This window comes from Passer montanus, unplaced genomic scaffold, assembly GCF_014805655.1.
Source record: "Passer montanus isolate IOZ18808 unplaced genomic scaffold, ASM1480565v1 scaffold5, whole genome shotgun sequence".
NCBI classification, from domain to species: Eukaryota; Metazoa; Chordata; class Aves; order Passeriformes; family Passeridae; genus Passer; species Passer montanus.
Window position 1 is genome coordinate 887,550 of NW_024369929.1, and position 14,608 is coordinate 902,157.

At 44.3% G+C, this 14,608-nt stretch overlaps 1 protein-coding gene across 4 annotated transcripts in view; it reads left to right on the plus strand.

The window, feature by feature from the left end:
• Positions 1-14,608, plus strand: part of MYO9A (myosin IXA) — a 174,507-nt gene that overhangs the window by 124,705 nt on the left and 35,194 nt on the right. For all 4 annotated transcript variants that reach the window (XM_039723357.1, XM_039723354.1, XM_039723355.1 and 1 more), the window contains 5 exons: positions 5-126; positions 1,130-1,271; positions 1,989-2,184; positions 6,840-6,959; positions 11,118-11,193. In XM_039723357.1, coding sequence (XP_039579291.1) covers positions 5-126; positions 1,130-1,271; positions 1,989-2,184; positions 6,840-6,959; positions 11,118-11,193 — 656 coding nt within the window. The remainder of the gene's footprint in view (positions 1-4; positions 127-1,129; positions 1,272-1,988; positions 2,185-6,839; positions 6,960-11,117; positions 11,194-14,608) is intronic.

Here is a 14,608-nt window from a genome sequence, read left to right on the forward strand (position 1 = left end):
TTAGGAAGAATATAGAGCAGAAGGAATTAGCTGGCACAACATCGACTATATAGACAACTCCAGCTGCATCAACCTGATCAGCAAGAAGCCAACAGGGCTGCTCCATCTGCTGGATGAGGAAAGCAAGTGAGTAGGAAAATGCTGGCTTTGGAAATGAGATTTGTTTTTCAGTTAAAATGTGTTTATCCTTCAGTTTTCTAAAAAAAACAAAAACCAACAGCTTCCCAGAAAGGTGCTAATAGCTCGCTGGGCTGATTGGTGTTTCTAGTGTTGTTTTTGAGGTGGCAACACACAGAGTGGAGAATCAGCCAGCTGAGCAAAAAGCCTTAAAAATAATAATTATAATTCCTTTCCAGAATTTTTTCCATTCAAGGGAAGGGGAAAGGTTTCCTTTGCTTCTCTCCTCATTTCTTTCCTTGTCTCTTGGGTGTGACAATGCGAAGGTGCTGAACCCAAGTGCGTGAGTTAAAGCAGGATGTGTAGGTGCTGTTATTGAGATATAAGGTGGATTTATCAATTTACTGGTAAAAATTGAACTAGAGTGAAGTGAGGGCACCTGTCCATAGGGGCTGCATTTCCACAGGGTTTCAGGGGCATCAGGGCCTTAGCTCAGATTTGCATTCTTGGTTGCATCCATCTGTCTCGGGAGAAGTTCTTGGGGGAACGTGTGGCTTCTGGGGCTGCCTTAGTGTGGAAAGTTTGGAGAAGAGCAGTTCTCCCATTGGATGCTCGTGCCAGTTTCTTCCATATGAAAGGCAGGGAAAGGCCTGGTGGTTTTTGCTGAGGTCACCTCAGATCCATGTGGCATGGGGCACGAGGTCTGCTCCCACCATTTGCCTTGCAGGTTTCTCCCCCACTTCTTGTCTTGTTGACAAGAGACCAGCAGTGATGCTCTCCCAGTGATATTGTACTGGGATAAAAAAAACTTAAACTGGGTAAAGTTGTGAAATACATTCCCATGCTGCAGATTTCCATGAAGTTTGAGGATGAAGGGTTGGCTTTCTCTACTGAAGCAGACACAGAAGTGGAAGCTCAGATTGTCTCTGTTTTCCCTTTCATGGACATGAAAGAAGTGAAAAAGTTTTCCTGTTGGGTTTACAGCATCTTCCTTTCAATTCTCTCCACTCAGTTTTCCTCAAGCCACAAACCAGACGCTGCTGGACAAATTCAAGCGTCAACACGAAGGGAACTCCTACATTGAATTCCCAGCAGTGATGGAGCCAGCTTTCATCATCAAACACTACGCGGGCAAAGTGAAGTACGGAGTCAAGGTCTGTCACCCAGCTGTTCACCAGCAGTTCCTTTCATCTAAATCTGGGACTGGGAAGGAAATCCCCAGAGGCTCCGCAGAGAGGTTTTGGAGAGGACTTGGCCCAAGAAGATGGGAGGGTCAGGAGAGGAATGTTGAGGAAATGAAAAGGTAGAAGGGACAGGGTCTTCCTGTTCTCCTTCACGTAGGCATTTCAGGAAGAATTTAGGGAAGCACAGTGAGTTCAGTGCTACACCCCAACAACAGGTTGAAATTGGGTGTCTGGTGGCCTTTCTGAACTTGGTTTGTGTAGAAAACCCAGTCTTTTCCTCATCACTAGCCAATTCTAATACAGGTTATGTGTGCTTAGGTCTCCACATCCCACTGCTACATGTGCTTTCTGGAATCCCATGCAAATTATTCTAAAGCTGACCCCATTTCTATTCATGCCAGTTATTTATTAGCAGAAGGAATTCCAGTGGCCAGATGACCCTGTGTGAGAAACAGCCTCAGGATTTGCAGCTGCAAATCTCTCATCATGTTTCTGATGCAATAAATACACATGATAAATATCAGAGATGATGATGGTGATCATAAAGAGGTATCCGGTATAGGAGCAGGAGAAAAAAAAAGAGACAGGATTCAATAATTATGCTGGCCCAGAGATAGCCTGGAAGATCCTACCTGGATATCATGTGGATATTGTTTCTTTTCCTCTTTCCTCCTCCTCCTTCCCTAGGATTTCCGGGAGAAGAACACGGATCACATGCGCCCGGACATCGTGGCTCTCCTGAGGAGCAGCAAGAACGCCTTTGTCTGTGGCATGATTGGGATTGACCCTGTGGCTGTTTTCCGCTGGGCTGTCCTCAGGGCCTTTTTCAGGGCCATGGTGGCCTTCAGGGAGGCTGGAAAACGATACGTGGAGAAGAAAACTGGTACGTGTGTCCATCACCTGGTCCTGGAGCCTGTTTTTCAGCAGTAATTTGGGTCTAATGTGTTGTTACCCTGTTGTAAGTAGCCTGACTTATTAGGAGTTTTGAATCTATTAGAAAATTTGTTTAAATAACAAGTAGATTTTTTGCAGAAGTCACATTTAAAGGTGCATTTGGATTTTAATGTATCATAAGGAAATATTTTCATTTTACTGCTGCTTTAATTTTTCCTTTTTATAGGATGTATAGGTAGAAAAACACAAGTCATTCAAACAGAGACATACAAATTATCCAGCAACAAAAGGCAAATTATTGTTTTAATAATTCTTGAACTGTTAGTTACATCTGGAAACAAAAAAAGGCAATAAATCTTCCTATGATTTTCCAAGCTGTTCACCCTTTCAGCTGCAGGAGAGCATGTCTCTTGTCTAGCAAAATTCATGGCTTTGCAGTCATCCAGAACCACGGATCACAGGGGCATTAAATTAAAGGAAAGTGATGGTGCATCATCATGCTGTGGCAGGCAAGACCTGGCTGTGCTTTTAGACCATTTCTCCACATAAAGCAATTTCGGAAAGACGGGTACAAGCTATTACTGTTCATTTCTGGGCACAAGAGGGCTTGAAATCCGTGATGGAATTAGAGCCTCAGCAGGGAAAATGTCAGCTGGGTTAAAATTAAAGGCAGAGCTGCACCATGAATTACTTTGTAATCAGTGAGGTTTGCATGGTGGAGAGTGAGGGAGCCTGGGACAAGGAGCATGGGGAGGCAGCTGTTCAAGCAGAAAGAATCATTGTCTTGGGAGCAAATCCCAAGAAGAGAAGCAGGCAAAAAAATCAATTTTCAGGTCTTGAGGTTCTTCCTCTGACACCTCCTGAATGTGATGTAAGAGAAGAGCTGTTTCTCATGAGCCTGGGTCTGTCTGGCACACTGAGGCAGCATTTTTGGACAGAGTAACCAGAGAGGGAGATGGCAAAGATGTTTGGCTTTGGGAGAAAGGCCGCTCCAAGGAGCTGGCTTCCAAAATCCATCTTTGCATTTTCATCTTGCGTGCTGAACCCCAGGCTGAACTCAAATAGGTAATCCAGAAGATGAGAAAAAATCATTCCATTTCAGGAAGTAAGAGCTGATTTCAAGCCCTGCTTCGCTTTCTGTGTCTCTGGCAACTGGTCTTGCACACTGCTGTGCTTGTCTCCTCACTCCTGCTTTTCAGTCCAGAGTTTGTAGCAGTAATTTGCTTATGTCTCTCTTTCTATGTATATCTGTATCAATATATAGCTATGATTATAGATATAGATATATATAGAGATATATGTATGTAAATGGATGAGACCAGGAGGTCTTGAGACAATTCTGAGACCCAGTTTTTGTATTGCCTTCTCTTTCCATACCAAAATTAACTAATACATGGTGATGGCTGAATTTCTAAACTTTTTCCATGGTGCTGCTCCATTATCTGTCCATGTCCTTTAGCCTGTATTCAAATGGCATTGTGCTTTGTGCCCTCTGAGTCTTGAGTCAAAGAAAAAACAAACCCCTCAGAAAGCTGGATAAGGCTTGTCTTAAACTTACCAACAATCCACAAATCATTTATACCCTAAATTTTTATGTGCATCAAATTGGGAAAAAGTCACGAGAAAGTCTCCATTATACAGGCAACACTACTGGGAGGTGATTACCTAAATCTAAATTCCATACTGAGGTACACCTTATCTGTGGGAAAAACTTAACCTACAAGCAGTGGCAGAGCTGGGATCACTGTCCTTGCCCTCTTTGGAGAGCTGCCCAGCCATGTCCAAGCATGGCCATCCAGGCTGGAGAGGCCTTGGAGCAACCTGCAGAGTAAGGTGTCCCTGCCTGTGGCCTGGGGTTGGACTGGATGATTTTTAAGGTCCCTTCCAACTCAAAACCATTCTGGGATTCTGACTTTGCCCAGTCACACTCAGCAAGGTGAGATCAGTAGCAGGGTTTAATTGTGTTTTTGCTGGTGTGACCTTACACCCACCCCCTGTTCAAATGTCCTCCTCCAAAATCCTGTCACCAAAGCAGGTGCTGTGGAAGAGGTAGACTTGGGCAGAAGGCTCAGCCAGTATCAGGACAATGTGACTGCCAGGTGCTGGAATTCCCTTCTCTAAAATAATGCAGAAAAACCCCAAATTGCTTTGCCTCTATGGCAGAAAACATTTGTGAGTTATCAAAGTATCACTAAAATTCTCCTGTCTTGACAGATAGAAGCAGAGAACCAAAAGAGGCACGTTTGAGGTTTCTTTTGGCTTTTATCAAACCTTGATGGCTTTAATTAGCCTGATTTGAGCATCTGCCTGCCCACAGATGTGGAGCTGCTGACAAAATTGTGCTAGAGTAAGAAAAGCCTCTCTCACACAGTCCACATGCACACACTTGATATTTGTACAGATATTTTTTCAAGACATGCTGCCCGTTCTTGGTTTCTGAGGTCCTTTCCCCATCCATCAGGCAGGTAAAGTGAGGGAGCAGGGAAATATCCAAAACTTGCTTCTTTTAATTAAAGGCTCTTTGCATTCTTTGTCTGAACCCCAACTGGATCTCTTGTGCTTTTACGCTTGCAATACCCAACAGGGTTTTTCCAGAAAAATCCCTGGCTTATGTGTGAGCAGCTCTGTGAAATTTTGCTCTGCTTCCTTTCCACATCATCCTTTTGGTTGTCTCCTCCATGCCAAGCACATGCTTCTAGAAAGATAATCAACATTTTTTCTTGCTGGCTTTGGGGACTCTTCTTTTTTTGCGCTCCTGATACCCTCCTAGTGCAGCTTTTGGTGATTGTGTGATTGTCCTCGCTAACTTGAGGGTGAAAAGCAGCAAAGTGGTGTCACTGTGAATTTTTGTGTCACTTTGGTACCTTTGTGTTTCTGCCTGAGTGATGCTTCTTAGGGTGCTGCCAACACTGCTCGGATGAAAGACGCCAGGATCGGGCGAGCTGCACTTAAGCTGAAGGGTGGAACTCTTCAATAATTTGATTTTTAATTCTTTTTATTACTAAGTTTAATCAATGAAGATTGAAGTGGTCCAATAGACCTGCGTGTTCGAACTGGATTTGTTTGTGAACTTGGATTAAAGGAACACTGTCAAGCTTTTTAGGAAAGAAAATTGGCTGACTGACTATTTTTGCTATCATCAATACACGTTTATTATGCAAAACCCTCTAATTCGCAGCAAAAACTTAATGGAAAAAATGATGCTGTTCATACAAACTAGGCTGTGGAGACATGGTTTTGCTGGACCTAAATCCTTCCACTGATGAAGGTTTTGTACTCTTGAGGCTGTGCCTGTCCTTGATGGGCTCTGCAGTTGAATTTAGCCAAAAAGGGTTGTTCCTTGGGTAATTCCTGCTTGAAAATAATCCCACTGGTTTCTGCAGATTTATTCAGAAGCTGATCACCAAAAAAACCACTGTCCTCAAAATAAACAGTAAAAAAGGCTGCACTTGCCAAATAAAGGTGACAGCAGCCAAAAGTTTGGTGTTTGAGGTCTCACTGGTGTTGAGGTGAGGAAGACACCCCTTGACAGTGTTCCTGTGGAAAATTCAGATCAGTCCTTTCCCATGGTTTGATGTGTTGATATGAAATGCTCCCATGGATGCTGGCACAAAATGACTCCACGGTGACCTCCCCACGCCTCTCTGGGAGTGTGGCACATCCTGGACTTGACCAAGCATGACAGAGAGACGCTGTGTGTTGGCACATTGTCACTGGTGTCACCTCTCCTCCAGCCTGTGCTCACAGCTGGGCCATCACAAGTCCTCTTGGCCACACATTGATGGTTTCTTCCAATCCAAACCTATCCTGCCAAACTCCAGACTCCTCTGTCCTCAGGGAATATGGAAATGGTGCTTAAAGCAAATAATTTACATTTTTCCTTTTAATTGCCAAAATCTGAGCAAAATGTAGCACTGGGGTGCATGATGAGAATTCCAGGTGGTTGTGTCATGGAGCATCTGGACAGGGGTTTGAGGGTAACACTGAGTAACCCAGAAGGGATTTTAAAAATAAGTTAATAAAAGTAACGATTTATCTAATAATCCTCTTTTTGCCCAAATAATCTTGGAGTGATTATTAAGTGTTTATGCTCTGTCTAATGAGGATTATAATCAGGACTCAAACCTATCCTGCCAAACTCCAGACTCTGTGTTCCCTGCCCTGAGGGAATATGGAAATGGTGCTTAATGCAAATAATTTACATTTTTCCTTTTAATTGCCAAAATCTGAGCAAAATGTAGCACTGGGGTGCATGATGAGAATTCCAGGTGGTTGTGTCATGGAGCATCTGGACAGGGGTTTGAGGGTAACACTGAGTAACCCAGAAGGGATTTTAAAAATAAGTTAATAAAAGTAACGATTTATCTAATAATCCTCTTTTTGCCCAAATAATCTTGGAGTGATTATTAAGTGTTTATGCTCTGTCTAATGAGGATTATAATCAGGACTGGGATGTGGTCCAGCCCATTGCTTCCGTGCCACAGTGCTGTGAGGAGGAAGCCACAGTTAAATTGTGTCGAGCACAAAAACCTGTGACCCTCGAGCTCCTTTGGGCTTGTTCCTTCCCCTCTCCTGACTTCTGCTTATAAAATCTTTCTCTTCTCTCCATTTTTTTTTTTGTTTGTTTTTATTTTGCTTCCCAAGGGCATGATGATGCAGTGCCATGTGCGGTTTTGAAAAGTGTGGATAGTTTTAGCTTTCTCCACCACCCAGTTCATCAGAGGAGCTTAGAGATCCTGCAGAGGTGCAAGGAGGAGAAGTACAGTAAGGCTCCACCACCCGCCCTCCCCTCTGATACCACACTCACATGTCCAGAGATGGAAACCAGGTGCATTCCATGCCGAAAGGATAAAAAAGCCAGTGCCTGAGGAGCCCTCCATGATCAAACCAGCTGCCTCAGAGCAGTTTTGAACCTACTGGGAAATGATTAGGGAGAATTGGAAGAGTCAAATTAAAAGCAAACCCATATCTCCTGAGATCTTGCAAAAATCATTTTGTTGCCAATTTTCCCATTTACTCACTGCGAATCTTCCTGATAAAAGACTGGTACAGCTGGAATTCAACTTAATTTGGATTTCATTGGACTTCAAAAATACCTTTAGCTTGTGGAAATATTGTGTCCCAGGGCTTTCACTTAAAACAGAGGCATTGTCAATGTTATTTTATGGAAAGATGCACTTGGTCTCCCTTTCTTCATCTTCACTCCTCTGTCATGTAATAAACTCATCCTGCATGACAACATGGACGCTCTTGCCTGCACTACTCTATTTTATTTTTATATTTAAATAGATATTTTGTGCTCTCATGTTTAGATATATTATCTTCCTACCATTGTTCTCTTCATTCATGTTGCGTGTTAAAGCTGACAGAAATAGATCTGCTCTGCATGGGCAAAGCCTCAGCCCAACTCGCTTAAACTTCATGAAATTTAGGTGTAAGTGGAAACCACCTTTTTTTTTCTGTAGAGCTGAGCATGGTAAGTACAGTAGGTGCATGTTAAATCTTCCTAAATATGGTTTTCCTGTTAGAAACCTTCTGTCAGATGTCTGTGCTTCCTGCAGCATGTGGGGTTGGGGGAGCAGTGGTGGTTTAGGTCTTAATTTAGGCTTTCATTCTTAATTTAACTGTGTTATTTTCCCCACATGTTCCCAACACTACTATAAGAAAATATAAAGGAGTGATACTAAATTTTACTTGATTTTAGATTTATTAAGAGGTGTTGTGCCAAGTGACATTACTGATTCTACTAAGAAACCAGTGGAAAGGAAGATAGTTATCAGCAGAGTAATTTTCCTTGCAATTAATGAATCAATTTAATTTTTAAGTTGGTTCATCAATATTGGGAGATTCTGGGGGGTTTAGTTTGCATTTCCTTAGGTGGGAAAAAGGAAATTCACACAACTCAAGAGATACTTAGAGCTTTAATTTAATGGGAAGCAGGAAGTTGAATGGGAGCAGGAAGTTGAGTTGAGTTCCCATGATAATGGGAAGCACTGTTGAGCTCAACACCTCAAAACCTCACTAATATAGATGAGTCCACACAATTTGGCGTCTCTTAGGATAAATCCAACAAGTGGGTCTAAGGAGAACATTGCCAGTTTGTGAATTGGCATCTGACCAGGCAAACGAGTAATTCTTGTTCTGCATTCAGAGATCCTTCCCATCTCCCCACGGGGTGTGCTCCTGCTTCCCCAGGCTCCCAGCCTTGGCAAGCTCAGGTGGGCTGGGAGCTTGTGGAATGTTCCAGTTCAGAATCCATCAGGTGAGCTTGGCTCCAGGGACTTGGCTTTTCCCACAAGTCAGATGAGGTTCTACATCCACATCATCCTTGAGACAGGAACCAAGGTCGTCCCCTTGTTTTGAGCTGTGCAATTAGCTCTGAACAAAGAGAGAAAACAAATTGGTTTGATGAGTTTACTGAGATTCCCTGTGGGTCCCTTGGTATTCAGCTTCTGGAGCCAACTGGTCACCCTTCCCTTACCATCAGCTGCTCCCCTAATGCTCTACCACCAGTTCCTCCAGAGCAAGGCACTGGGTTTAGACATCTCTGAGTCAAGACTGGAGGTCTGCTGGTTGGTGTTCATCCATAGGGAGTAGACAGGGCTTATCCAAAATTCTTCTCAACAAGGGCAAACACCTGTTAGGTAAATCAGTCTGTCTTTCTGAAAGGGAATATGCTTCAAAAATCAGAATAATTTCCTGCCTGAAGGGTAAACCAGTTCAGGCTGTGTCTGAGCCTGACAGAAGGGTAGGAAGACAGATTTTGCTCCAAAAAGAAGGGTATGTATTAAAAAAATATTGGAAACACCAGTGAAATCCCATTTTAATGGACTCCTTTAGACAAGAAAAGCCTTCTGGACCTTAATGGAGGAGTATCCAGGCACATGAAAATATATTAATTTAATCTATATTAAAATAGACCCAGCTAGACATTAGGTGCTTTCTTAGTCTAAAACTAACTACACAAAGTACTAATGCAACATTTGAAGCAGATTCATGGTTATTCCCATTTTTCCCTATTTACAATTGGGTTTCTGTGCTCTAAATCAGGACTTTGGGCACAGAAATGGCAGTCTTAAAAGAGGTACAAGAACACTCCTAAGACCAGAAGTGTAACCCAAAAATGGCTTAAATGGCAAAAATAGGGGTTGAAAAGAGTTTTGAGCTTGGGTATTGTTAAGCACTCAGATGCATTACCTGCCTGGCTTTCCAAAACCCTCCAGTGCTGGAGATGCCAAACCTTCTGAGCAGGAGTGATTTGGTTGGTCCTGCCTTGGAGCACAGGCAGGGTTCAAAGATGCACACAGGGACAAAGGGACAGCACACCCTCAAATTTTCTTTTGTTGACATTTCCAGAATATTTGGGCATCTTTAGATGCAAAAAACTTGACCAGGTGGACCATCAGCCTTTTCAGGGCTCTCCTGCCCAATTCAAGATGAACAGATTCTCGTGTTCAGCTTCAAGATGAGAGTTACAACACTTTAACAGGGAGGGTGGTAAATGTCCTGTTAAAGGGATGCCTTTGGTAGGAATTCATCTTCTCCTCAGGAATTCCAGGCTCAGAACAGCAGGACAGACTCAGGTCTCAGCGTATTTGCTTTGTGCTCATCTTTCAGAATAAAAAATCGCCAGGGCATCTTTTAGCTTAGCAGCTGGGCTGCATGAAATAGTGGAATTATAAATATAGGAAGGAGGGGATATGCCATTGCTTCCTCCTGTCCTGCTACAAACCATAGTTTAGACTTTTTTTCTTTTTAGAAAGCTTTTTCCCCTCTTTTTTCCCTACTGTAGATGTCTCAGGGTAGAATAAAACACATTTTCCCCATGCTGAGGTGAGAGCTGTGATTTTTCCTGTCTCACAGCAGTGATTTTGAGACACTTATAAAATTGCTCAGCTGTTTTCATGTCAAACTCCACATTATCAGATCTTTATATTTTTTGTGGTTTGATGACTTGAAGTGTTTTGTTGTCTACAATAATTGTCTCCTGTCTTCCTAAGTGCTTGGTTACAAAACATTTCCACTTCAGGGCAGATAACAGCTGCTACTGTAACCATGTGTGGCAGTTTCCTTGGCTGAATACAAAATAGATACTTTATTTAGTATATTGTTTTATTAGTTACATTTTATTACAGATAAATTATTCCAGGTATCAAAGGATGTAGGCTTAATAGACAATCAAGGCTTTATAAAATAGTATATAAAGCATTTCCTATTTGCTGCACATGTCCATATATTTGGAGGGAAGGAGAGAAGAAGTGTCTAAGGAATAAATTACCATTTTTCCAAGCAATCTAATATGTCCAGGTGTTTTGCCCATGCAGCTGGGTTATCCCATGCACAGTGGAAAGTTTGGGAATCCCTTGGACATGGAGAACATGAGCGGCTGCTCCCCCCCATCATCTCCTTCCCTCACCCCGTTTGCCAGCTGGGACAGCACGTCCCTAAAACACCCCATGTGTGTGTGGGAGAGGAAGGAGAGGCTGGAGCACACAGTGTTACTCACGAGGGTGATGACTCTGGCAGGGAGGTGGGACTGGGGAGCGATGGCATCCCTGGCAGCCGGCTGTGCCCGGCACATGCCAGGACACGTCCGCGCTGCTACACCAGAGTCAGGCCTCAGCTATGGCTCTGCTAATTCTCTGTGGGGATGGCTCTGCTAATTGTCTGTGGGGATGGCTCTGCTAATTGTCTCTTGGGTATGAGCCAGCTGGAAACGTCTTCCTCATGTGCTGCTTCAGGTATCACTCGGAAGAGCCCGCGGACCTGGCTGTGCCCGGCACGTGCCAGGACACGTCCGCGCTGCTCCGCGCCAGAGTCAGGCCTCAGCTATGGCTCTGCTAATTGTCTGTGGGGATGGCTCTGCTAATTGTCTCTTGGGTATGAGCCAGCTGGAAACGTCTTCCTCATGTGCTGCTTCAGGTATCACTCGGAAGAGCCCGCGGACGCCGCTCTCAGACCTCCAGGGAGTCAACACCATCAACGAGAGGAGCCCACGGTAAGGCTCCTGCTTCTGCCTTGGCATGGCAGGGATCTGGGATGGGAGAGCACTGTCTGTACCTGAAAATTGCTGTACTGACATTTCTTCCATCTTACCTATCAATCTTATCTTCTCTTCCTTCTTTCTCTGCCGTGTGATCGGATCTAAACACCTTTCCTGACTAAACAGCAGGCAGGAAAAGCATCTTCCCTGTGTCAAAGGCAGCAGTTGTGGTGGGTGTATGAGGGGATAAGAAGCTTAAAAAAATGAATGAATGTGCCAATATCAAGGAAATAGTCATTTAAGGAGGAAAGGTTTGGGTGCAGAGCTGCATGCATCATGTGGTGGCTCCAGGCACCCTGGAATGTGGAAAACCTGGAAGTTATGGAATTTGAGAAGGTACTTTGCCAAATGCTTGCTTGTTTTCAGGGTGGGGAAAGCACATTTGCTTCAAAATTGGTTTTTACAGATTTTATGTACATTTTTATTTTTAAATCCCTCCTTGAAGTTTCTGACCATTTAAGCAGCTACTGAATGAAACTCAGGTCTACACTTGAGATACAGATCTGTGCCCCTTCTGCAAAGCCTTCTCCATCCCCACTCCAGAATTAACTTGCTTGTGAAGCCAAAGTCTTCATTTCCAAGGCATGTCTGATCACTGATCCTTTTCCCAGCTACTCTTGTGCTATCCCTCCTCACATCCCAGGAGGTCTGATTTTCCCAATACCCCTCTAAAGGCGTGTGGTGCCTCTCTGCTTCCCTCTGAGAAGGTGTGTGCTGGGGAATGAGCACCCTCAGCTCTTACAACCACTGCTTGGAGCTGCAGATATCCAGGTGTGTCTTTATGGCTGCTCTGAGGTTCATGAGAAGCCCAGAACAAGTCAAGAGGAGCCTGAAATGTGCCCATTAAATCAGTCCTTGCATCTCAGTGGCTTCCCTTCCACACAAAATTAAATATCCTTCAAGGGTATTACGAAGGCTCATTTTTAATGGCTTTAATGCCAAATGGCCACAATAAAAACAGATACACATCGTTCCTTTTGTTCCTAGGGGAAGAAAAGTGGCTTCTTCTGCCTGGTTTTGTTCACCATGTGCTCTCTGAGTGCCATCAAGAATAGAATGTCCTTCTTCTTCTGAATTCCTCCCCTTTGAGAGAGGCAGTGTCACCCTACTGAAGGAGAAATTAATGTTTTCACATCATTACAAGTCCATTTCAGTGGTTAGAGAGCATGGAATTTACTTAAAATGGTGGGATTGAATTATTAAATTTGTGCCACTTCTCAAATTTGAGCAGAAATCCAGGTGATTTTAGCAGAAATGCCACCCTATCCTGGGAAGGTGATGCAACCCTGGCTGTCCTCAGCTCAGTCTTTGCCACCCTTTCCTTTCTCATAATGCTGCAGCTGCAGGGGCCCTGATGGGTTGGGTTGTGATGACAGCCAGTCCTTGGAAATGCTCAAAGCAGGGAAGGTTGGTGTCTCCAGAGGTGACGTTCCCTGTTTCCAGCACCTCTGATTGTGCAAGTTTCCCTCAAGATAACGTAACCTGAAACTTTGTCCCTTTGGAGATCTTCCCTTGGAGATAAGAGGATTCCTGCAGTTTCTCTATCCAACCTTTGGCACCTTTGGAGCATCCATGAACTGGGACAGGGCTTTTCTTGACTGCCCAGCTCCAGCTTTGGGGGCACTGTAGAGTGGGAGTGGGGCTGCCAACGTTTTCATAGCCCAAAATGTTTCAATTATCTCAGCAAAGGAACATTGTAAAGGCAGGGAAACTCCTCCTGACCTAGGCAAGGAGGAGGATGTCTTTATTTACTGTGGAGTTAAGTATGTGGTCAGCTCTGGTTGTGTGGGTTAGCCCATGCCAGCACAGCAGACAAATCAGCCTAAACAGCCAGAAGTGAGGAGCTGTGTTTTTCCTCCTCATCCTCAGCAGCTGTGTCCTACCAGCAGCCTCAATCTGAGCCTTTATTTGCAGAAAAAAGTGCTTTTGGACTCATCCTAACTCCTGTGTTCCTCCTCCTGCGATGCCTCAATAGCATGGTCTGTGATCTTTCCATGGGCATCATGAGTAATGGGTCCCCAAATGTCACCTTTGCCCCTTCTGGAAGTACAAACCAGGTGTCTCAAAAGATCTCCAAGGTCCAGCCTGTACTTTCAGAGTAGGCTGGTGATTTTGATCCCTTTCATTGTAGCTGCTTTTGATCTGGAGGGTTGTGTCAGCCTTGATGAATGTTGGTATTTCAGGTAAATGGCACTTGTTGGGCAAGAGGAGGTGAGCACAGGAGTGCAGGTGACAGGGCTGGAAGAGAGCTTGGCATTAGCAGCTTCCCAGCAGATCCACTGGCAGGCCATTTACAGCTCCAAATTAAACAGGAATTGCTTTCAAAGCCATCTCATGATCATGTGGTCGCTGATAAGTCTGGTTGTGCATCCAACCTACAGGACAGCCTGGGGCCTGTTTCTAAAAGCAATTTTGAGGCATGACATCACTCAGGAAGTCACTGTGGAGGGTTTAGGGAGCCAAGTGCTCTCCTCTGATCTCAGAGAAAAAGTGGACGGGTGGTTTGCACATGCTGGGTGGGAAACCAGGCTTCAGCAGAGCGTTCCAAGTGCCTTCCCCAGCTGCTGAGAAATGAAGGCCAGGCCATGCCTAACCAAAACCACTTGGGCTGGTTGGGATCCTGCTGGTTTGTGCTCACTAGTGACACTTTTATGTGCAGGGGTGTCTGAGCAGGTGTTGGTGTGGAAGCAGCTGGCTGGGCTAGGTGAGGGGATTGGCCCCAAAGTACCAAAAGCCCGCATGTGTTGCCATGTGAACGTATCCATCCTAAAGTGTCCATAACAAACAGAGCTGGCATTTCATCTCTCAGGTTTTTTAAAACCATGTGGGAATTTCAAGGATTTTCCAGAGAGGTTGGCCAGGATTAATGGTGTTGTACATCCCAAAAGTGGCTGTTGAGTTTTAGTGGTTTCCATCAACTGGTGAATTTTTTTTTCCCACCTGCAAACAGGAGGGTTTTGGTGGATGGTACCTGAGAAGTGAAGAGAAGAAGGGTGAACATCAGGGATCACTTGGATATTCAAACTTCTCACTAACCATCTGTGAATGGAATGCTTAAGAAAGCAGGTCCTGGAGCACTTAGCCAGGGGTTTTGCTTTGCTGTGATTGATCCCTCCTTATAATAGTGGTCCATGTCAAAATGCTGATTTAATAGGATCAGGAAGGAATTTGGGAAGTGCTTAGATGAGGCAGTGAGGTGACGTTGCTCCGAGGATCTGTAAAGCTGTATGTTCAGCTTTGAGCTGGCTGAACATACAGCTCTACATCCTTTAATTTTTAATTTCCATGTGGCACTTGAGATTTGCCTTTCATCCAAATCAGGACTTTAAGGCAAAGGACTGCCTTGTTGTCAGAGCTCAGAAGTGGCCGG